The 24,328-nt window shown below is 42.7% G+C and overlaps 1 protein-coding gene across 2 annotated transcripts in view; it reads left to right on the top strand.

Annotated features, from left to right (window-relative positions):
* The window catches only part of PLPPR4 (phospholipid phosphatase related 4), a 97,759-nt gene extending 80,126 nt beyond the window's left edge, over nt 1–17,633 (top strand). The window contains exons 5-7 of one of the 2 annotated variants that reach the window (XM_033916595.1): nt 103–160; nt 9,908–10,081; nt 15,795–17,633. In XM_033916595.1, the coding sequence (XP_033772486.1) occupies nt 103–160; nt 9,908–10,081; nt 15,795–17,129 (1,567 nt within the window). In that variant the 3' untranslated portion in view covers nt 17,130–17,633. The remainder of the gene's footprint in view (nt 1–102; nt 161–9,907; nt 10,082–15,794) is intronic. The other variant, XM_033916596.1, reaches the window with a different exon arrangement.
* Nucleotides 17,634–24,328: the final 6,695 nt, after the last annotated feature.

Raw genomic sequence — 24,328 nt, 5'->3', positions numbered from 1 at the left:
GCATAATGATTTCTCTACCATGCATCTGCTTTGCAAGTTAAAGCTACAGAACAGAAGTGTGTGTGAAATTGAATATGTAATTTGAATGTCCTTCCTTGGCAGAAAGTCATTTCCTTCTCAACATGCCACCCTTGCAGCCTTTGCCGCTGTGTACATTTCTGTAAGTATTACATTTTTCTCATTACTGCTGCTGAAAATGCTTGAGATAATATAGGACTTGGGATTCATACTGAAATTCATTAAGATAGAAATTAGCACAACAGCTTCACAGGCAGAATGCATTACTAGTATGAATATGCCTCCACACTGATAAAGCTTGCATTTGCTGTTTTGGTTTATATACTGGGTTTCTTCCTGAAAGGGAACCAAAACAATCTGTATGTGAAACCAGTAAATTACAACAACAGAATATAATAAATCAGTGTTCTTCAACCACCGGTCCATGGACCAGTGCCGGTCCACAGAAATTTCCTGCTGGTCCACAGGGCCAGCACATGCATCAGGCCCAAAACAGTGTTCTTCAACCGCTGGTCCACGGTGCGATCGATGCGGCATTATCTTCGAGCCAGCTCCCTCTTCCTAACTGATTCAGTGCACAAAGCCACGGGCAGTGGCTCCTACGGGCATCCTGCGCCTGAACCGGAAGCCTTCTCTCTGACGTCGCAACGTCAGAGGGAAGGCTTCCAGATGAGGCAAGCGACGTGCAAGGTGCAATTAGTACTATTATGGGGGCGGGGTCTGGGGTGGAGATTGGGTAGAGATGGGTGGGGTCTGGCCCACGAGTTAGCCCAGTGTTCTTCAACCGCCGGTCCACGGACCGATGCCGGTCCACAGAATAATTATTTTATTTCTGCTGGTCCATAGGTGTAAAAAGGTTGAAAAACACTTTAAGGCCCTGATTCTATAAACGATGCCTAAAATTAAGCACCTAGATCGGCATACCTATTCAATCTAGGCACCTAACTTAATTATTTAAAAAGCTTAATCGGTACTGATAAGCAATTGGTACCTCATAATTGGATTAAATTAAAAATAATTGGGTGGTGCTGGGTCAGACCAATGGTCCATCGTGCCCAGCAGGCCGCTCCCGTGGCGGCCCCTAGGTCAAAGACCAGTGCCCTAATTGAGTCTAGTCTTACCTGCGTACGTTCTGGTTTAGCAGGAACTTGTCTAACTTTGTCTTGAATCCCTGGAGAGTGTTTTCCCCTATAACATTCTCCGGAAAAGCGTGGGTGTGTTTTGCATATAAGTTCCTGTTTTGGACTTAGGCACTGGTATTTAGGCCAAGAAAACCCTGGCATAAATAGGATGAGCCTAAGGGTTAGACACCTACTGGCACCTAAGTCCACTTTAGGTGTCGCTAGGCATGGCTATAAATAGTGCCTAACTTAAGACTAAATTATAGGCATTTATAGAATCAGGCCCTAAGCTCGTAATAGGAAATTCTATATTGGTACATGGTGTCAAGCGCCAATTTTTCAGCATTATAACAGAAGCAAGACACCAAAACAGCAGTTCGGCACAGAACTACACTTATGAGCTTTGTTATAGAATAGCGCCTGTGTGTTTCCACCCAGATAGGAAAGGGGCATAGCAACGGGACATGGGCAGGTCAGGAGTGTTCCCTTAAAATACATGTACTGTTAGAGAAATTGTGGGTTCCGCACCCTACTTGCACACAAGGACTTACACCTGGTTTCAGTTGGTGTAAATTAGAGAATGGTGCAGGGACAAATTTTACCCTGTCCCTGCGGGAACTCGTTTTTCCCATCCCGCCCCTGCGAGTTCTTTTCCTGTCCCTGCCACATTCCTGCAAGCTCTGTCCTCATCTGCACAAGCCTCAAACACTTTAAAATCATAAGTAGCAACATTCTAGAGCTCAGATTGTGATGTCATAATGCCTCATTCCGCCAATGCCTAAGCTCCGTCCTCACCTGCAGAAGCCTCAAACACTTTAGAATCATAAGTAGCAACATTCTAGAGCTCAGATTGTGATGTCATAATGCCTCATTCCACCAATGCCTAAGCTCCGTCCTCACCTGCACAAGCCTCAAATACTTTAAAATCATAAGTAGCAACATTCTAGAGCTCAGATTGTGATGTCATAATGCCTCATTCCGCCAATGCCTAAGCTCCGTCCTCACCTGCACAAGCCTCAAACACTTTAGAATCATAAGTAGCAACATTCTAGAGCTCAGATTGTGATGTCATAATGCCTCATTCCACCAATGCCTAAGCTCCGTCCTCACCTGCAGAAGCCTCAAACACTTTAGAATCATAAGTAGCAACATTCTAGAGCTCAGATTGTGATGTCATAATGCCTCATTCCACCAATGCCTAAGCTCCGTCCTCACCTGCACAAGCCTCAAATACTTTAAAATCATAAGTAGCAACATTCTAGAGCTCAGATTGTGATGTCATAATGCCTCATTCCACCAATGCCTAAGCTCCGTCCTCACCTGCAGAAGCCTCAAACACTTTAGAATCATAAGTAGCAACATTCTAGAGCTCAGATTGTGATGTCATAATGCCTCATTCCGCCAATGCCTAAGCTCCGTCCTCACCTGCAGAAGCCTCAAACACTTTAGAATCATAAGTAGCAACATTCTAGAGCTCAGATTGTGATGTCATAATGCCTCATTCCACCAATGCCTAAGCTCCGTCCTCACCTGCACAAGCCTCAAATACTTTAAAATCATAAGTAGCAACATTCTAGAGCTCAGATTGTGATGTCATAATGCCTCATTCCGCCAATGCCTAAGCTCCGTCCTCACCTGCACAAGCCTCAAACACTTTAGAATCATAAGTAGCAACATTCTAGAGCTCAGATTGTGATGTCATAATGCCTCATTCCGCCAATGCCTAAGCTCCGTCCTCACCTGCAGAAGCCTCAAACACTTTAGAATCATAAGTAGCAACATTCTAGAGCTCAGATTGTGATGTCATAATGCCTCATTCCACCAATGCCTAAGCTCCGTCCTCACCTGCACAAGCCTCAAATACTTTAGAATCATAAGTAGCAACATTCTAGAGCTCAGATTGTGATGTCATAATGCCTCATTCCGCCAATGCCTAAGCTCCGTCCTCACCTGCACAAGCCTCAAACACTTTAGAATCATAAGTAGCAACATTCTAGAGCTCAGATTGTGATGTCATAATGCCTCATTCCACCAATGCCTAAGCTCCGTCCTCACCTGCACAAGCCTCAAATACTTTAAAATCATAAGTAGCAACATTCTAGAGCTCAGATTGTGATGTCATAATGCCTCATTCCGCCAATGCCTAAGCTCCGTCCTCACCTGCACAAGCCTCAAACACTTTAGAATCATAAGTAGCAACATTCTAGAGCTCAGATTGTGATGTCATAATGCCTCATTCCACCAATGCCTAAGCTCCGTCCTCACCTGCACAAGCCTCAAATACTTTAAAATCATAAGTAGCAACATTCTAGAGCTCAGATTGTGATGTCATAATGCCTCATTCCGCCAATGGCTAAGCTCCGTCCTCACCTGCACAAGCCTCAAACACTTTAGAATCATAAGTAGCAACATTCTAGAGCTCAGATTGTGATGTCATAATGCCTCATTCCACCAATGCCTAAGCTCCGTCCTCACCTGCACAAGCCTCAAATACTTTAAAATCATAAGTAGCAACATTCTAGAGCTCAGATTGTGATGTCATAATGCCTCATTCCGCCAATGCCTAAGCTCCGTCCTCACCTGCAGAAGCCTCAAACACTTTAGAATCATAAGTAGCAACATTCTAGAGCTCAGATTGTGATGTCATAATGCCTCATTCCACCAATGCCTAAGCTCCGTCCTCACCTGCACAAGCCTCAAATACTTTAAAATCATAAGTAGCAACATTCTAGAGCTCAGATTGTGATGTCATAATGCCTCATTCCGCCAATGCCTAAGCTCCGTCCTCACCTGCACAAGCCTCAAACACTTTAGAATCATAAGTAGCAACATTCTAGAGCTCAGATTGTGATGTCATAATGCCTCATTCCACCAATGCCTAAGCTCCGTCCTCACCTGCACAAGCCTCAAATACTTTAGAATCATAAGTAGCAACATTCTAGAGCTCAGATTGTGATGTCATAATGCCTCATTCCGCCAATGCCTAAGCTCCGTCCTCACCTGCACAAGCCTCAAACACTTTAGAATCATAAGTAGCAACATTCTAGAGCTCAGATTGTGATGTCATAATGCCTCATTCCACCAATGCCTAAGCTCCGTCCTCACCTGCACAAGCCTCAAATACTTTAAAATCATAAGTAGCAACATTCTAGAGCTCAGATTGTGATGTCATAATGCCTCATTTCGCCAATGCCTAAGCTCCATCCTCATCTGCACAAGCCTCAAACACTTTAAAATCATAAGTGTTTGAGGCTTGTGCAGTTAAGGCAGAGCTTACAGGAATAGGGCAGGGATAAGGACAGCGACTAAGCTCACGGGGATGGGATGGGGACATTGAGTTCCTGCAGGAACGGGGGAAAATTTGTCTCCCTTGACATTCTCTACTCCAAATCACAAGGAGCACCAGTGGGATTTGAAGCTGGGCATCTCCAATTCTCCATTTACTGATGAAACCATTAGAACCTCCAAAGACAGAGAAGCCAAGATTCTCAACCCAGCCTTCAGGATACCCTCGGCCAGTCTGCTTTTTAGGGTAGATCCACACTGAATATGAGCTAGATTTTCACACAACGGAGGCAGAGCTTGAAAATACATTTTTATTATGAATATGCTGGAAATCAGACTAAGTATGCAGCACAGACTATGTTGAGACTCCCTGAATTAACCCAAACCTTAATTAAAGTAGAAATAATAAATAATAGTAACTCACACATTGCTCAAAGACACATACAATCATATTTAATTTTCTATACTGTTCTCCCAAGGGCATTCAGAATGGTTTACATGAATTTATGCAGGTACTTAAGCATTTTTCCTGTCTGTCCCTGCAGGCACTATCTATTGTACTTGGGGCAATGTGGGGATTAAGTGACTTGCCCAGGGTCACAAGAAGCAGCATGGATTTGAACCCACAACCCCAGGATGCTGAGGCCACACATAAGAACATAAGAAATGCCATACTGAAGGTCTATCAAGCCCAGTATCCTGTTGCCAACAGTGGCCAACCCAGGTCCTAAGTACCTAGCTAGATCCCAAGTACAGTGGTGCCTCACACAACGAACTTAATTCGTTCCAGGAGCAAGTTTGTTATGCGAAAAATTCGTTATGTGAAACGCGTTTTCCCATAACAATACATGTTAAAAAAAATTATTCGTTCTGCAGCATAAAATATGCTAAGATGACATAAAAAAAGATAAATTTGTCAAAATGGTGAAAATGGTGGTCTTGCTGAGGCCAAACTCTTTGACGAGGTCACACTGTTTTACCCCACATTCACTCCTTCTAATTATTTCCCGTTTCATTTCAACAGAAATCACCTTCCTGCTTTTTTTAGAAGCCATGATGTATAAAAAATATTGAGTTTATCTTAAAAGGACGACTGTATACAGTGAGAGAGGGCAGAGTCTCAGCGGCAAAAACTGAGACTTAACTTTTCTTTTTTTTTTTCTAGCATCGGGGAAGCGGCGAGAGTAGCTCCGCCCCCCCCAACACATCAGCAGTAGGCGCCGGGCCCCTCCATAAAAGGAGGCGAGCCGACGGTCCGCCACTGCACAGGGAGCCAGGCGAAGGGCTGTGAGAGAGGGCAGTTAAGCGCAGTGACTAACGACTGCCTGCAGTGCCTGCGCGGAAGGATGCAATACATCGGCAGCTCGGGCGACTTCGTTGTGTGAAACGAAGTTCGTTGTATGAATCAAGACATGAAGTTCGTTGTGTGCAGCGTTCGCTGTGCGAGGCGTTCGTTATGCGAGGCACCACTGTATGTTGCTTATCCTAGGAATAAGCAGTAGATTAGAAGGCCTAAGGACTTCTTTTTTGGAAATTATCCAAACCTTTTTTAAACCCTGCTAAGTTGATTTCATCACATTCTCCAGCAACAAATCCCAGAGTTTAATTACAGTACTAAAATCATTCTCTCTCTCTCTCACCAATCACATAGACAAGAGTTTTGACCGCTCAGCTATATAATAAGGGGGACCATCAGATATTTGCTAGTAGGGTTTCACAAAGGATGGAAAGATGGATTCAGGCTTAAAGTAGTGATATGGGGAAGGCAGAGATTGTTTCAGAGGAGATTGGATAGTTTAACACAAGGACTGTGAGATTCACTGACATGCCTCAAAAGAGTGAAAACAGGTTAACTTGACAGGATAGCTTTGATAAGCAGACATGAGACAGGTTTGTATGCATGCTACTTCCAATGTATGCAAATCTACGTCATGCACATTCATTGGGGTTATCCTGAATCTTTGGCCTATTGGTGGCCTTTGATGACCAGACATGAAAACCACTGCTATAGAAACTGTTAGGCACTTTCTGCTTTAATAAACCTAATACTCAGGGTGCTGAGGCTGTAGCTTTAACCACTGCACCACACTCCCCCTGCAGAAGATTTAGAAGTAAGTCATTTTTTTAGATTTGCGATGATATTGTAAGTCAGTTTCACAAATCAACCCCCCAGATGCAGTCTCCCATTACATTCCCATTATATTGTCCTTAGTAGCAGCATTTGCAGTCCAGTATAGCCTGGTGGAAGTGCTCACCTTGCTCCTCTGAGTACACTCCCATGTTCTCCGTGAATGTCTCAAGATGAGGATCAAGGACATGGACTTTGAGAGACATCCTACAGACCATTTTACTGTAATTTTCTACCAGATTCTCAATCAACTACACACAGTTTTCAGCCTTGTGATTGCCTAGGAAGCCTCAAACCACTTTTTTAAGCCACTTTCTCCTCCCTAGTTAGCTGCTTGGGGAAATTCCTTTGCACTCCAGGATCTTCTTTATCTGTGGCAAGACGAAGACACCAGCTTTGACCTTTGCCCCAGATAGCTTAGGGAAGATGTCTTGAAGTACTTGAAGGCTTCCAACTCCTTAACTTCTAGGGATACACTGAGTGAGTCAGTGGAAGAGGCAGTTTCTTGTTCCTATTTTGGACAGAGCAGGTTGATTCTCCTGGGTGAGCTGTCAATGAAGAGATGCCACTCTTTTGGGGGGTTCATAGTCTAAAGCACGCGAGGACAAAGGCGCGCTGACAACCAAGCACAGACAACTGAGCGCAGGGCTTGATCACACCGAAGAAAAACCTTATTTTAAAGGGCTCCAATGGGGGGTGTTGGTGGGGAACCCCCCCCCCCCCCCCACTTTACTTAATAGAGATCACGCTGGCATTGTAGGGGGTTTGGATACTGGAAACTTAACTTTTTCCCTGTTTTTCCCCCCACACCCCCAAAATGGCAGCATGAGGCAGCGCAATCCCTATTAAGTAGAGTGGGAGGGTTCCCCCCCCACCCCCTGTCAGAGCCCTTTAAAATACATTTTTTCTTCAGCATGATCAAGCCCTGCGCTCAGTTGTCTGCGTTGGGTTGTCGGCGCACCTTTGTCCTCGCGCGCTTTTGACCCGTCACCCTTTTGGGGTTCAGTTGATTCCAATTGCCTCAAACAGACTGGTCCCATTGTGGCAGAAGCAGAGCCCAACTTAATGGGTGATCTGTGACTTGCACACTTTCTTCTAACAGGTTCCATTGCATGAACCTAGATGTCAAAATTTCGGCATTGGCCTTGGTGAGACCAAGATCTCTGTTCAGTCATTGAGGTCTTTTTGGTTTGGATAGTATGGGTTTCTCTCATCAGCTGAATCACTAATATTGTAAACTGGATCTACATCATCTCCCTCACTCTCTGACTTCCCGCTCTCTTCTGAAGACAACTACTCTCTCTCTGGAGGAGTAGGTTTGGGGAACTCAGGGCAATGTAGCACCGGGGCAATGGATGAAGGAATTTTCAGATATGTGATTGCAGATGCATGCGTGTCAGTTTGACATTTGAAAGACTCCAATCAATTTATTTCACCTATGAATAATGTATGAGATTCTAACAAAATATTTTATATACTAGTCTTTAAGCCCGTTACATTAACGGGTGCTAGAGTAGATGTCTGTATATATGGTGTGTTGTTGTTTTTTTCATTTGTCTCTCTCCCTGGACGCTGTCTGTCTGTCATTCTTTGTGTCTGTGTCTCTCCCAGGTCCCCTGTCTGTGCGTCTTTCTTTCTGTCTGTCTCCCTGGCCCCCCCCCTGCTTGCCAAAGCAGCCCCCTTTCACCTCTCCTCCTGTTGTGCAATGCCTGCCTGCTTCGTGGCCCCCCTTCTGTTCCTCCCTCCCCCCGATTGCTGTCTGCCCCTAGCACAACTCTCCCCCCAAAGCAGCCCCCTTTCCCCCTGTTGTGCAATGCCTGCCTGCTTCATGGCCCCCCATCTGTTCCTCCCCCCCGTTTGCTGTCTGGCCCCAGCACACACCTCCCCCCAAAGCAGCCCTCTTTCCTGCCTGCTCCATAGCCCTTCTTTTTCGCTTCCCCTCCCGTTCTTCCCCTCCCTCCATCCACCCATGGTTGCTTCCGCCGCTGCCGCTCCTGTTCAAAGCGGCCTGCTTAGGTTCACGAACGGCTGTAGTGAACTTCGCAGGACGCTCTCCATATGGTAGCATGTTCCCTCTGACGCAATCGCGTCAGAGGGAACATGCTCCATGTGGAGAGCGGCCTGCGAGGTTCGCTACAGCCAGCCGCAAACCTCAGCAGGCCACTTCAAACAGGAGCAGCAGCAGTTGATGTGGGAGGGGGGACTCGTGCTCCGCACCTCCTTCATCTTGCCCTCTGGTGCGCCAAGCCAGCGCATGCGCGTAAGCCGCTGGCCATCCGCCTCGGGGGGGGGGAGGAAGAGAGAGAGCGGAGAGGCGGCGACGGCAAAGTTAGTGTAAGGGAGACGTTGCGTCTTTCAACAGGGAGCAGGACAGAGCGTAAGCCGCGCATGCGCACTTCCTCTGTGTCGCTACAGCTCACGGAAAACCGGCGCACACATAGGAAGTGCGCATGCGCGGCCTAGCGTTTTATTATATTAGATGATATATTTTCAAATAACGTTGAAAATTTAAAAATAGAAATATTTTTTAAAATTAAACATTCTAAGAAATTATAGAGCACAAAATACTACCAGTCTAGTGAGAAACAAAATTGTCTTACCTTTCAGAGTATTTTGGCAGCGTTAGTTTGTGAAGTGAGGTGCCCAAAGTTTGTCTTGATCCCCAACAAGCATGCTGAAATATGCCTTGTGGGCATCGCACATCTAAGCAGATGCTTCTATGAAGTACTTTTTCCCTCTCGTCTTGATAAATTGGCCACATATATAGCAAAATGCATCTGCTGGATGTTTGCAGCCTCTGGATGCCATCTACAACAATGCAGATATGTTACCACTTAGGAGCTGGAAATGAACTGAGCTTAATATCTCTATAGTTATACTGTACAACTACTTATATTGATGGAAAGTTCTAGAACGTTTCTGAAGTTACTCTAAGGGGCCCTTTTACTAAGAACTATGACCAAAATTAGAACAAAAAAGGAAAATTTCAAAATATCAATGTTCTGGTCACAAAAGCAAAGTTTGAAGAAAATGATAGACATTTGTGACAATTAAGAAAGAACACTGATTACCCATGAACAAAAACAAAAATTGTTACATCATATAAAAGAAGCTTCATGTTTCATGACTCAGGGAAAATAACAGCACTATGCAATGGTGAGTAGTATGTTCTATGAATTCATGCCAGACAATGTGTTTGTAGATTTTCTCCAGGAGTTTCTCCATTCTGTTTCTATGGTAAAATTCCTAGAGTATTATTCAGATCAAACACTAGGAAATTAATTACCTAATATAAACGAAATAAAAGTATATCTCAAAATATTTTTTTTAATGTCTTCCTGTTCTCTTTTTAAAGATGTACTTCAATGCCACATTGACAGATTCCTCCAAACTGCTGAAACCACTCCTGGTCTTTGCTTTCATCATCTGTGGCATTATATGTGGACTGACACGCATCACGCAGTATAAGAATCATCCAATTGATGTCTACTGTGGCTTTCTATTGGGAGGAGGCATTGCTGTCTATCTGGTAAATATCACATTATTGTCATCTAGATACAGGTAATATTAGTTAACACAAGATAGTATGTTCCATAATTCAAAACCTTGTCCCTTTTATAATCTCATCTCTACTCCCTTCCCCTTTTCTCTTTATTCCCCTCTATCCCCTTCCCCATTCCTCATCTCCCTATTGCATTATGCAAAGACCTGTTGGCCATAGTCATGGTTCCTACAACCTACCTATAGGTATACAAACAGGCAGAAACACAGAAAGAGATTCCCCAATAGGTATTCTCACTTCAGTTAAAAGCACCCAAAAATATACACTTCTCCCTCCATATCCGCGGTTTCCGTATCTGCGGATTCGCTTATTCATGATTTTTCAGCTGCTGACTCCGCCCCCTAATTTTCATCACTGAACCCGGCGTTTCACATTGGAAATCACTGCTCCCGGTGGTTCATGGAGGAAATCACTGCTCCTGGTGGTTCCTGGAGGAAATCGCTGCCAGCGTTGTACGGAGCAAATCGAAGGTCAGGTTATTCTTTTTCAGGTCTATTTTACCGAAAAAACGTGAATAGCATGCAAAAAGTTATTTGCGTTTTTTTGGTATTCACGGGCTATATTCTGCCCGCATCCCCCGCGAATACTGAGGGAGAAGTGTATGATGAAATCAGATGAAAGGAAAAGGAAGGTAGACATATGAATGTGAAGTTGAGAAAAAATTATTCTATCCAGTTGTTAAAGCATTATTATATTCTTCTCTGCCTTCGAGAAGATGAAGAAGAGATGCTCAGTCTTAGAAAACCACACAAAATTAATTTGTCTATGAATCATTATAACTATCAATTGCAGTAGGATTAAATGATATGGATGGAAAGTTGGATGAGGTATAGGTCCTTATTTTAAGAGTATACTTGTGTATAAATTGAGGTATTTGCACATGTAGATCGGTCGCACATACAAATAGCAATTTTAGGGCTCCTTTAACTAATGATGAGCATGTGCTAAATACTAAGTTGTCCATTTTATTCCTATGGGATTCTTAGCATTTAGTGCATGCTAAATCCATTAGTGCAGTGTTCTTCAACCACCGGTCCATGGGCCAGTGCCAGTCCATAGAAATTTCCTGCCAGTCCACAGGGCCAGCATGTGCATCAGGCCCAAAACAGTGTTCTTCAACTGCCGGTCCACGGTGCGATCGATGCGGCGTTATCTTCGAGCCAGCTCCCTCTTCCTAACTGATTCAGTGCATAAAGCCATGGGCAGTGGCTCCTACGGGCATCCTGCGCCTGAACCGGAAGCCTTCTTTCTGACGTTGCAACGTCAGAGGGAAGGCTTCCAGATGAGGCACGGGATGTGCAAGGTGCAATTAGTACTATTATGGGGGCGGGGTCTGGGGTGGAGATTGGGTAGAGATGGGCGGGGTCTGGCCCTTGACTTAGCCCAGTGTTCTTCAACCGCCGGTCCACGGACCAATGCCGATCCACAGAATAATTATTTTATTTCTGCCGGTCCATAGGTGTAAAAAGGTTGAAAAACACTGCATTAGTGCACCTTCATAAAGGGAGTTCTTAGAAAGCCAGTATTTATGCTTGGAGACCTACATCACATCCAGATGTCAAGGATGTGGTTTAGGTGGTCAAAAATTGGGATGTTGGCCTTTACACTAGCCCTGATGTATGCACTTGTGCTAGCTTTTTTAATCACTGATCCCACTGGACATGCCAGCAAATACATGTGCAGTTCTGCAGAACCTTATACAAATTTTATAAGAGGCTCTGCAATTGGAAAAGCTTTTCTAAAATATAGGAACAATTAAACCTGGAATCTTAATTCCCTTCTCCACAATCTATCTATAATGAATCATAGCATTCAGCGTGCCAGGCCACAGTAGAAACCTCTACCACAACTTAGTCAAAGGTGTATGTGTGTGTGAGGGGGTGTTGGTTGGTTAGTGTGCTTAAAAAAAAAAAATCAGTACGTGAAAAGTCGATTTCATGCACATTAGCCTATGAAATAATGTATTCAATTGGCTTGCATGCATTAAAAATCTCTAATGTGCTTTTCTAAAAACTTTAATAAGATGAAAGTGTGAACAAATCAAAAACCAAAATTAATACCTGAAAACTGTGAAAAATTCTGAAAACAAATTGAAGATATTTTTCTCTGTATACATCCCTAAATGATACTCTATTTAATATAATTAGTAACAATCTAATTGGATGGAAGACAGGGCATTAATCTTGCAAAAATGACTCACCTTACTAAATTGTTCACAATGTTAATGATAATTGCCTCTTTTAATAAACTGTCATATAGTAATAACTCCCTTTGGGAAGGGTATTCATTGTTAATTATGAAGACTAAGGATTTGCTTTTGTTTGAAGCAAACAAGAAAGCTCAAACAAAATGTCTTATTTGATTTCACTTTCAAACTGGAGCTGCAGCCAGCACTAACTTCAGCCCCCGGCTACAAAAACAACACCGAAGTGCTACCAATATTTTCATATAGCTCTCCTGGGCTTACTCACAGCCCCTCCCTCTCCACAGCTCCCTCAGTCACCCATTATTACCCCATTTTTTAATCTTGAAAGGTAGAAGCAATGCCCAATCACCCCTGCCCCTATCAGAGTACAAAAAAGGTGCCTGCCAGTCCGAGGCCTGCACATTTTAGAGTATGGACCTTACTCCAAAATGGTGCCTTAAGGGGCATAACCATGTGTGGGCCTGGGAAGGACTGGGTCCACCTCTTTTACCTAATACCCACCCAACAGTGGTGCTCCATGGAACTAGATGTTGGATAAGCACAAGCCCTGCCAGCTGAAGACTAGGGACCGAGTACATTTCAGTTTTAGCACTGCAACATTCCAAAAAGCCATTCTTTGGTTTCAGATGAAAATACCAGTGCCCCCCCCCCCTCCAGCAACCACTCTTCAACCCTTGCCACCCATAGGCCCTCCCAGACTTAGTGGCCTATTGAAGCAGGAGCAAACCCCACTCACTTCCGTCTGTGCCCGTTACACTATCAAAATGGCTGCTGCAACTTCCCATGGTAGCCTTGAAAGACTGTTGAGGGAGGTCACAACAACCGTTTTTACATTGGAGCTGATAGAAGCAGAAGTGACTGGAGATTGGAAATGACATAGGCAGGGACAATCTCGAAATGGTTGCTGTGACCTCCCTTGGCAGTCTCATGAGGTTGGCATGGGCAGGAGTGAGTGGAGATCACTCCTGCCCTGAAGAGGCCACTAGACCTCCAGGACTTATTATGGTAGGCCCAGAGAAGCAGACTGCTCAGGGGGAGTGCCAGCTATCCAGCAGGGGAGCGGCATGGGAGGACCCACAGTCTACCCAGGGGAGTGACCTGGTGGAACCCATCTCCTGCCGGGGGAGGTACAGTGGTTTTGGTTTCAGATTTGGTTCCTGCTGAAACCAAGCAACAAATTTTAGCCATGGATTTGATCTGGGACAAATCCCAAAAGCCCCAATTTTGGTCGACCTCTATTGTAGATATCTGCAACCTGCCATAACTCCCTCAGACAATCTTGGCATTCAGCAGCACTATGACTGATGTACTTCAGAGACATAAAGGTTAGGCACACCGATACAAAGTTACACTAATTTTCTATAAAAGAATCTGTGTGCCCAGGTGCCATTATGATATAGGCTCCTTCCATGTTTCCTCAGGGACCCTTGAATAGTGGGGTCCAATTTTCAAGCTACCCTCTAAGGGGTCCTTTTACCAGGATCATAGCCAAGAGGCAGGCCTATGTGGGCCCAGTTGGAGCTCAGACCCATGCACCCACCAGCGGAGAACTTTAGATAATCTCTCTCCAGGTCACTGGCAGTGGTTCCTATGCGCTACTGGTGACTTATGTGATGTGTTTGCTGGTGACCTGAAGAAATGCATAAGAAGAAATGCAGCATGGGCTGGGGTGGGGGGAAGAGAGGGAAAGAAAGAGAGCGGCTGCTGCACAGAAAACTTTGTGCCCGTCCACTTTGGGCTCAGGTCTGCCCAAAATTACCTGTCTGGCTATGTCACCGCCTTTTACTAAACTGTGTTAAGTGCTAATACACACTTAATGCAAGAAAAATGACTCAACATAGAATACAGTAAAGCTTTTTGCATTAGTTATGACAGTTGCATGCACTAACCACTAAGGCATTTACATTGTTTTTATTTTATTTATTTGGAGGGGGGGGAAGGGGAGAGAGCATGTCAGGGACAGAGAATGGACTTGGAAGTGTTTTTCAGCTAGCACAGTTAGTGTGGGCTAATTAAATAACACTGACAACGCAGGAGTCCTTAGCAGCTCCTAAATAGGAGGCAGTAAGTGTTCCAGCATCTAATTTTTTCCGTGGCTGCACACTAATGCTAACAATGGTGCATAACTAGAAAATGAAATAATTGAAGAAAAAAAAAAAATCCAGATTTGCAGACCATGCTAGAAATGGGCTTAGCATGTGGGGGGAGTCCTGTGTTAGGACACGGAAAGCCCATTTACTAGCACTGCTTAGTATAAGGGGCTCTAAGGGCCAGATTCTCCAAACGGCACCTACATCGGCAGGTGAATCATGCAATGGCACCGTTTGGAGAATTGCAGCTACGCGAAAGATAGGCACCAGAAAGTAGGCCAGGGTTTTAATGGCCTCTATTTTTTTTAACAGAATTTTAATTGGTTTTTTAATTGGCACAATCCATTACTGTGCCGATGGAACCAATTAAACCGATCAAGTTAGGTGACGATAGGGCGCTCACGGCCACATAACTGATGGCGCTGTTTAGAGAATTTGCTTCTAAGGGCTCCATTTACAAAAGTGCGCGCGCTACCTGAAAAACTACCGCCTGCTCAAGAGGAGGCGGTAGCGGCTAGCGCACGCTATTCCACGCGTTAAGGCCCTAACGCACCTTTGCAAAAGGAGCCCTAAGTGTTTAATGCACACTAAACTCTTATTAAACACCCAAAGCAGCTTCATATGAGTAGACCTGCAAGAGTGCTAGGAGGATATATAAAATAGGGGATAAAATACCCCATTTAGATACAAATGCTCATGAAACCAAATCCCAGTTCCATTTCCAGCTGAGCTAGAAATATAAAGGTGAAATTAGGGAAAATCATTACTAATGTGAAATTGACATGTACATAAGAACTTAAGAACTGCCATACTGAGATAGACCGAAGGTCAACCAAGCCCAGTATCCTGTTTCCAACAGTAGCCAACCCAAGTACCTAGATAGATCCCAAATAGTAAAACAGATTTTATGCTGCTTATCCTAGGAATAAGCAGTGGATTTCCCCAAGCCATCTCAATAATGGCCTATGGACTTCTCTTTTAGGAAATTATTCAAGTCTTTTTTCTTTTTTTTAACCCCGCTAAACTAACTGATTTCACCGTGGTTTTAAAAAGTGTGCTATGGGCCCTTTATATACTGCATTAATTTGCATGTGAAACTTATATACTCTCAAAATGCTGTCAAATGTAATGACCCCTCCCTCTTCGATATACTAAGTCCCTCTAAACTTCTCTTTACTAAGTCCTTCTACTTTTCATTGTAGTTCCTTTCTATGTCAATTCTTGTAAACCGTGCCGAGCTCTACTTCTGTGGAGATGATGCGGTATACAAACTTAAGGTTTAGTTTAGTTTAGTTCTGTGAATTTAAATGAATTCTTTTAATAAGAAATTTATTTTTGAAAGATTTAATTTATAGTCTATATATTTGTTTACTCTCACATTTAGGGCCTTTATGCGGTGGGAAACTTTCAGCCGAGTGAAGAGAATATGCCTTATCAAAATCAGCACAGAGAACCATTACGATCCTTAACGGATCTCAGTCAAGAAACCAACAGAGCTTTGCCTGGCAAAAATGGCAGCAGTACTGATGGAATCTCTTCTCATCATTCAGAAGGCATTCTGAACAGGAACCACAGAGAAACCGGATCACTCACAAATATCAAGAGAGCAAGCGCTGATGTTGAGATCATAACTCCTCGGAGTCCCATGGGAAAGGAAAACATGGTCACGTTCAGCAACACTTTACCTAGGGTGAACAACTCATCAATGGACGAGACAGCTCGAAGAAATGCAAGCATCCATGCTTCTATGGATTCTGCACGGTCTAAGCAGCTTCTTTCTCAGTGGAAAAATAAGCATGAAAGCCGAAAGCTGTCTTTGCAGGTCATTGAAACTGAATCTGGCCTTTCTCCTCAGCGAGTCATGGAAATGAGATCTAGCTCTGAACCAGTTAGGGTGGGTGTAAATGGAGAGCACCATGGTCCAGGCAATCCATATTTAAAAATGCAGCCTGGCAGTATACCTGGGTGCAACAACAGTGGCATGTCTGGTGGACCTCGAGTCTCTATTCCATCTCGTCCTGGATCTTCACAACTAGTACATATTCCTGAAGAAACGCATGAAAACATCAACACATCCCCTAAAGCTAGTTCTGCTCGATCCAAATGGCTCAAAGTGGCTGAGAAAAGCGTAGCTTGTAGAAGTAACAGTCAGCCAAGAATTATGCAAGTTATAGCCATGTCAAAGCAACAAGGAATGCTTCAGAGCAGCCCTAAGAATTCAGAAAGCAGTACGGTCACATGTACTGGATCCATCAGGTATAAAGCTCTAACAGAGCATGAACCAGCTAGTATCGTGAGAGTTGAAGCTCACCCAGAAAATAACCGACCTGTAATTCAGATGTCAGGTGAAGGTGAAGGAAGTGGATCATGGAAATGGAAAGCCCCTGAGAAAGGCAGCTTGCGCCAAACTTATGAGTTGAATGATCTCAACAGAGACTCTGAAAGCTGTGAATCCCTAAAAGACAGTTTTGGATCTTCTGACAGGAAAAGAAGCAACATTGATAATGACCACCACCATCACGGCTTCACCACAATTAGGGTCACCCCAGTTGAGGGAAGTGAAATTGGTTCTGAGACTGTCTCAATTTCCTCTAGCCGTGATTCAACCCTTAGAAGAAAGGGAAATATTATTTTAATCCCTGAAAGAGGAAACAGCCCAGAAAATACCAGAAATATCTTCTACAAAGGAACATCTCCTACACGAGTTTACAAAGAATGAACAGAGAGGCCTGGTCTTCTGTGGTCAAACAAATGCTTCATTTTAGAGCCAGTGGAGAATAAATTTGCAACATGTGAAATTAATGAAGGCCAGACAAATTACAGATAAATGTTGCATGGATGCGTTTGTGGATTTCAAGAAAGGAGAAAAATAAGCACAATGCAAGGGCCTGATCATGTGATGCATCAGAAGAATTCCTAATCAATTTCTTCAGATTAGTGACATTTTTTGAAGTATAATATCAATCAAAATGATAACTCCTGGACAATTTATTTCCTCAATGTGCCAACTCATGTTTTCTTGTTTTCTTCCGTTTGGTTAAAATTCTGCAAAATTCTTCAACCTAATTTAAAATAACAAATATTTGGAAATTTTCAGCTCATGACACTTTTTTATGCTACAAATAAGATAGTCCACCTGGCTTAGAGACTATTTGGCAATATCCCTGGTGCATGGTTTTTTTTTAACACCTCTGAATTTTGCAGAATGAAGTATTTTATAATTAAGTGGAGATAAGTTCATTTTTTTACAGTAAGTCTGTAATTATATTGACATTTGCAGGTTTTGCACCATAAAAACTTTTTTAAAAAGCTATTAAAAATGATGGTGCTTACTATATACCTACAATCTACATGTTCATTAAGATCTACAAAACACACCTGCCATTCAGTAGAAAGTAAAGTTGCTTAGATCACATTTTTAATGATGATTGCATTACTTTAGAAATAGGAAATATTTACACTTTTATTAGATCATAGTGAGCCTGTCCCATTTGAAAGATACATAGTTCTTTGAAATCCTATTTACTGCAACTAAAGTCTGTGGGTGCTACTCAGAATGGAGTAGTTGTCTCTCGTTGACTAGTTCTGCTGCTACTGTTCAACTTTTGCTTAGTGAGGATAAGACTAAAATTGTTTCCAGTTAGGTGAACTTGTGGAAATAGTTTACTGTTTTAATGAGTCTTTTGAAATACTAAACATTGGTTCATGTTGCAAATATTTTCTATCCCATATGACTCCTTTTTTTTTCCACAAAACTAATAGCAGTTGCACGCATGAGGCACACTGATAAGGAAAGACTATACCAAAATAGTCTCAGTTTATACATAAATTTAGGTTTCACAACCTTAGATTTAGCAACTTTGGGCTCAGCATATTGTGGTTTAAGTTCAAAACACTACATTATCTTAAAGTCAATGCCATTTTTACCTAAATAGGCGATTAGGTTTGTGTAATGTTCCTTTCTCAATGACAATCTGTATTAAAGTGTTTCTTCCATGTTATTGCTATGAAGAAATAGGCTTGTAGAATGTTCACAACAGAGGGCTGGAAAGCAGAACTACTCGCAAGAAAAGATCCTCCACCATACAGGAAACAAACCTTATTCGGATAAATGTGTCCGTTTAAGACATCTTTTGCAGAATAAGGAAGGAAGCTATCAACGTGGGCTACTGTTAAGTTGAGTTTTGGCACAAGTAGGATTATTGTAGCAGGCGGTCTCATTTTATGCAATTAGACCCTATGCTAAAATAGCCCAACTTCCCTTAAATGATATTTCCTGACTTTAGCCAAATACAGTAGACTCTCTGTTAACCGGAACTCAAGCAACCAGAAAAAAAATTTAAGCAACCAGAAAAAAAATTAAAGAAATAATGTAATACTGTACTTTAAATAAAAATGAAAATAAAATCAATTTCTGGTGGAAATTTAAGCATAAACTTGACATGACAATCATATGTCCAGTAGTTTGTCTGGAACAGTTTATGGTATGGCACAGTATGGGGTATAGTATTAATTAGGCATATTTTTAGTAGTAACTCTCAAGTTGCCCCATTATATCTTGCCGACAGATTTGTTATTGTGGCGCATAAGAACCGTAGAAAATCTCATGCTCTATTTATGTTCCCTTCAGCCAAGGGCTGTAAAAGAAACATCATAGGCATTGTCTTTCCTACCAAGCAGCTTACTATGACAAAGATTTCCATCCATTATTAATTAGATCCACGTCTGACGAACATTTTAGAAAACTGTTGCAAACTTTTCTTTTTTCTAAATTTCTGATCAATTAGATTTCAGTATATTATATTATTCCTGTATTTTTCATAGCATAATCTTTTGTTAATCGCATTGAACTCATGGCTATGCGGTCTAGAAATCTGCTATTATGTTATGTTATGTAACCAGAAACTGCATTTATCCGGCATCTACCAATTTCCATGGGTGCTGGTCAACTGAGAGTCTGCTGTAGTGATATTTAGTCCGCTAGACAAAAAGGGAACAACTAAATAGCTATTTTAAGAAGAGAACCTCAATGTATAAGAATAGCACCATGCTCAAAAAAAAAAAAAAAAAGGTAAAGGCACATTACAAATAAGAAATATGTACACTTGTATTAGATAATAATGACCCTTTCCCTTTTAAATGAAGGAATGATATCCCTTAGTGCTAATAGCACAAATCGACTGCTAAGGGGCATTGGTGCCATTTTGATACCCACAGCCAGATGGGGCAGGAGAGGAGGAGGACTATTCCCATCATGCCCCAGTAGAACTTCTGGGAGGGGTGTAAGGGAGTAGGATATGTTGGGGGAAGACTGGAAGTGAAGATTGTACTTAGGAGCAGCACGGGCGCAACCACATTAAATGCACCAGCAGGTAACATGGGTGTACTCATTCCATCTTCAGTTGCATGTACTGCAGTTGTCCTATGTAGCAAATATATGGACCTTAACCTGGGTAAAAAAAAAATAAAAAGAAGTGTGTAAAAGGCATTCCTAGGGTAAGTTTTCAAATTTAGCAGGTTAGGAAATATTCAATGCTAACTAGCTAAATTCATTCAGTAACACCAGCCTAATTCTACCTGCAGCAATAAAGAAGCTGAAACTCAGCTGACCGGAGCCAAAATAGCATGGCAAAGAAACTTTATTAATCCAAAAATAAATACAATCGAGAGAAAAAAATTTTTTAAACTAAATATATAGCTCAATTCTCAAAACAATATAATCACAAAACAAGAGAATTCAAGTAGATTCAAAAACACATATGGCAAAATGATGACAAAAGGGCTAAATATAAAAAGATGTTAAATATGTAGATCATAGCACACGCCCTGCCTACCTCAAATTATGAATAAACAGAGTAAAAAGGTAAGAAAAATACTTATCTCAGCTGTTTTCTTTGATGTCGTCTCCTGATCAGGAAGGTAATAGTAAATGTGCCATGCTGTTCTGTCTTATCTTGCAAACAAAATCTTGTGTTCCTCAGTCCCCAAATCGTCAGTGACAATCGAGCCCAAAACAAAACTGCACCAAAAAAATAGTCCATACACACTCCACATCCAAAACAGTAAAATCCAAATGGTTCTGAAAGCTCCCCTTAACTTTCCCTGAGCATACATTTATATTTACATTTACAGTATATTTATCCTTTTTGTCGTCATTTTGCTGTATGTGTTTTTGAATCTACTTGAATTCTCTTGTTTTGTGTGTGTAAAGAAACTTTATTATCCACAAAAGAATATACATAAAACCCGCATAGGCTCCATTTCAGCAACTGTTTGTATCAGGGGCACATTCAATCCTCAGTTGCTTTCCCAACTATCTCTAAAACAGCCAAAAAGTATTTCCTTACAAATACAGAAGGACATCAAACCAATGTTTCATTTTTCTATAGAGCACTATCCAATCTGATTTGGTTTATTTATTTGAAATACCGCTAATTATAAGAAATATGATTAAGCGGTTTACAATACCACATTTTAAATAAACTACAGTACTCCCCCGATAGTCATGTGGATTCCGTTCCAGGAATCCCCGCGAATGTTGAAAAATCGCGAATACAGTTTTTAGGCAGGGGAGACAGGAAAGAGCAGCTGGAGAGGCAGGAGAGGGCAGCCGGAGTGCCGGCAAGTGAAGGAAATCACCAGTGGTATGCTCTGAATGCCTCTTCCTGTACTAAAGTCGGGCCTCACCAATCAGGAGCTGCTTTGACACGCTGCTCCTGATTGGTGAGGCCCGACTTTAGTACAGGAAGAGGCGGTCAGAGCATACCGCTAGTAATTTCCTTCACTCGCCGGCACTCCGGCTGTCCTCTCCTGCCTCTCCAGTTACCCTCTGCTGCCTCCCCTTCATGGTCAGAAAATACCGCGAATGAATAGGACCGCGAATTCGCGGGAGAGCACTGTATATTATATACCCCCCTCCTTTACAAAGCCACGCTAGCGTTTTTTTAGCGCCGGCCGCCATGGTAGCAGCTCAGACGCTCATAGGAATTCTATGAGCATTGAAGCTGTCACTGCGGCGGCTGGTGCTAAAAACACTAACGTGGCTTTGTAAAGGAGGGGGAGAATGCATTATCATTAAAAACTAATTGCAAAAAGTATATTATACGATATACAACAAAAATTTTAAAGAACACACGTAAAACACAGTCACCTAAAAATCATAACAAAATTTCATATAACTAACATAGTAAAAGTAATCATCAGTTGCAAAGCAATTACAAGTAAAAATCAAAACATACAAAAAGTATAAATCTCTTTAATCAAGCCATGGAAAAATTATTATTCTCTGGAAACAATACACGTCTTTTAGCTTTTTAGCAAATGCGTCTTTTAGCCCGACAATCCACTTTCAACATACTTCTCTGTCTCTGGTTGAACTCCAGCTTCTTTATCACTGCTGCTATTGATCTCCTCCAACCCGAGGAGGCCAGGCCTGGATATTCCATTGCTAAATATCCCCTTTGACTGCCAAAGCACTAGCTGTTTGGGTCTGGGGACAGAGTATAGGCGGAGCCAGCAATTAACAGTGATATGCAGTCTGCTAACCGGTTAAGTGAGCGGAAAAAGTTAGGACAGCTGAAAAGCTGAGTTAACCAGGCACCACTTTCAATCTCAGCCAGTGCCCAGTACTACTAACCTGGATATTCAGTGCAAGAGGTCAGATATACCCCAGCATTGAGTATCCAGGATTGATTCAGCCTGCTGAATATCAGGCCCTATCTTTTTTTAAATTTATGGTACTTCGACTTATCCAGATTTTCCACCACACACCTTCCTGGGATAAAGCAGCAAAATATCCTTTTAAAGATAACTGAATAATATTACACAGTTATCTTACCCAACTTAATTCAAAGTTAGGCACCTGACTCAAAAAGTAGGTGCCTAATCCAAAGTGCCTACCTAAAAGTGGTCATGGTTAGAGGTGGATTGTGGGCATGTTTTTGAGTTAGGTATTTCTAACTTAGGCCCAGGCATTTAGGCAAAGGAAACCCTGGCGTAAATAAGGTACACCTAAATTTCAGACACCTGATGACACTTAAGCATGCTTAGGTGGTGCAAAGTGTGATTCTATAAAGTGTGTATAACTTTTATAAAGTCAAGCTTAGGGCAGTACTAGCCAGTGCCTAATTTTTAGGAGTTATATATTAAATCGGACCCTTAGTGCACACTAATGTCTATTAGCACATGCTAAGCTTGAACTAAGCTCTACTTAAAGGGTTCCCGAATGAGGTCACTAAAGGGTAAACTCTATATATGGCACAAAAAAAAACTGTGCCAAAAAAAAAAAAAAAATCTATGTTTAGCACTATTCTATAAACCACCTCTGGCGTGGATTATAGATTCACACACAGTGCCCATCCACATGAAAAACATATAGGCACAGCCAGGACCAAATGCCTACGCCTGAGTTGTGCACTGATTGGCCATATTCTACAAGGTTGGGCAGACTGGATGGACCATTAGGGTCTTTATCTGCTGTCATCTACTATGTTACTATGTTACTATAAACGGCATTGATATTGGTGGCCGCCTAAAAAATAGCCACTAATCGTGTGTCAATCACATAACAGCGCCATTTGTAGAATCGCAGCTACCTCAAACATAGGCACCGGAAATGTCCAGCACCTATGATTGACATGAATCGCGTCTACAGAGGCATCTAAGGACACCTAAGGTCACCTAAGGTCATTTCTGGCATTAGCCACTCCTACTATATCTATAGGGGCTCTAAGGCACCCCCATAAATGCGATCTAGCTGCTGGTTTTGCAGATGTCTCTAGGCACCTACAGTTTTTTTTTATTTAAAACTACGTTAAATCACTTTTATATGGCATTGACACTTATGTCAGGTGCCTTTTGTAGAATATGGGCCTAACAGTGTTCCTAACTTTTAGGAACACACACGACATGCCCATGGCCAACCCCCTTGCCACTCCCCCTTTTGAGATCCATGCCCTAGAATTTATGCGAACACTTTATAGAATGTGCTTAATAAATTGTGCGCATAAATTCAAATTTAGCACCAATAATTGTGAATTAGCAATTATCAACACTGATTGGTTTGTGAAACAATTAAGCTGTGCACACAAATCAGCAATGTGCACAAATTGGGCCAGATTCTATACAGAACGCCCGGTCTCAGCAGCCGCATAAGCGGCTTTTGAGAATTGCACGCGGGCATCCTATACAGAATCGTGTCTGTCCTAACGGACAACACCTAACCCCATTTAACCACCCCCGATTCTCTAACCAGTGTCCATACTGACGCCGTTTAGAGAATAACATTGCCGCTGAGCTGATTCCGGCAAGGGAATCTCCCTGCCGCAATCAGATGAGCGGCAGCAGCAGGGAAACCCTGAACCCCACTGCAAGTCAGCCGGCAGGAAGGATGCCCAATCCTTCCCGTCATCACCCCTGAACTCCTCCCCCATCCACCCACTGTCCTTGGCAGGAGAATGCCCACTCCCTCCTGCTGACCACCCCCCCTCCCCCCCGGTACCTTTGACAGGAAGGCTGGCCGGAGGGATGCCTACTCCCCCTGGCTGGCAGGCCCGCCTCTTCAGAATGGCTAGCCTTCCCCTTCCCGGTGCATCCTGGGATACACCAGGGAGGGGCCTAAGATCCTGCTTGGCCCAGGCACCTAAGGCTCCTCCCATAGGAGGGGCTTTAGGCACCTGGGTCAACCGGAGTTCTATGCCTCCTTCCCAGTGCATTCTGGGATGCAATGGGAGTGGCCCAAGACTCTGTTTAGTGTAGGCGGCCTACCTCAGGTTGCTTTTTTTTAGAAAATGTGCATCCCTATTGGCTAGTTGGACAGCGACAGGAGACCTACCACTGCCTACAATCGGGACACCATTTATAAAATATGGCCCATTGTGCACACATCTTTGGACATCATATATAGAATTCAGGGTAAAT

Source organism: Geotrypetes seraphini, chromosome 12 (genome assembly GCF_902459505.1).
Source record: "Geotrypetes seraphini chromosome 12, aGeoSer1.1, whole genome shotgun sequence".
Classification (NCBI taxonomy): Eukaryota; Metazoa; Chordata; class Amphibia; order Gymnophiona; family Dermophiidae; genus Geotrypetes; species Geotrypetes seraphini.
The sequence above is the reverse complement of the archived record's forward strand: the minus strand, read 5'-3'. Positions and strand labels throughout refer to the sequence as shown.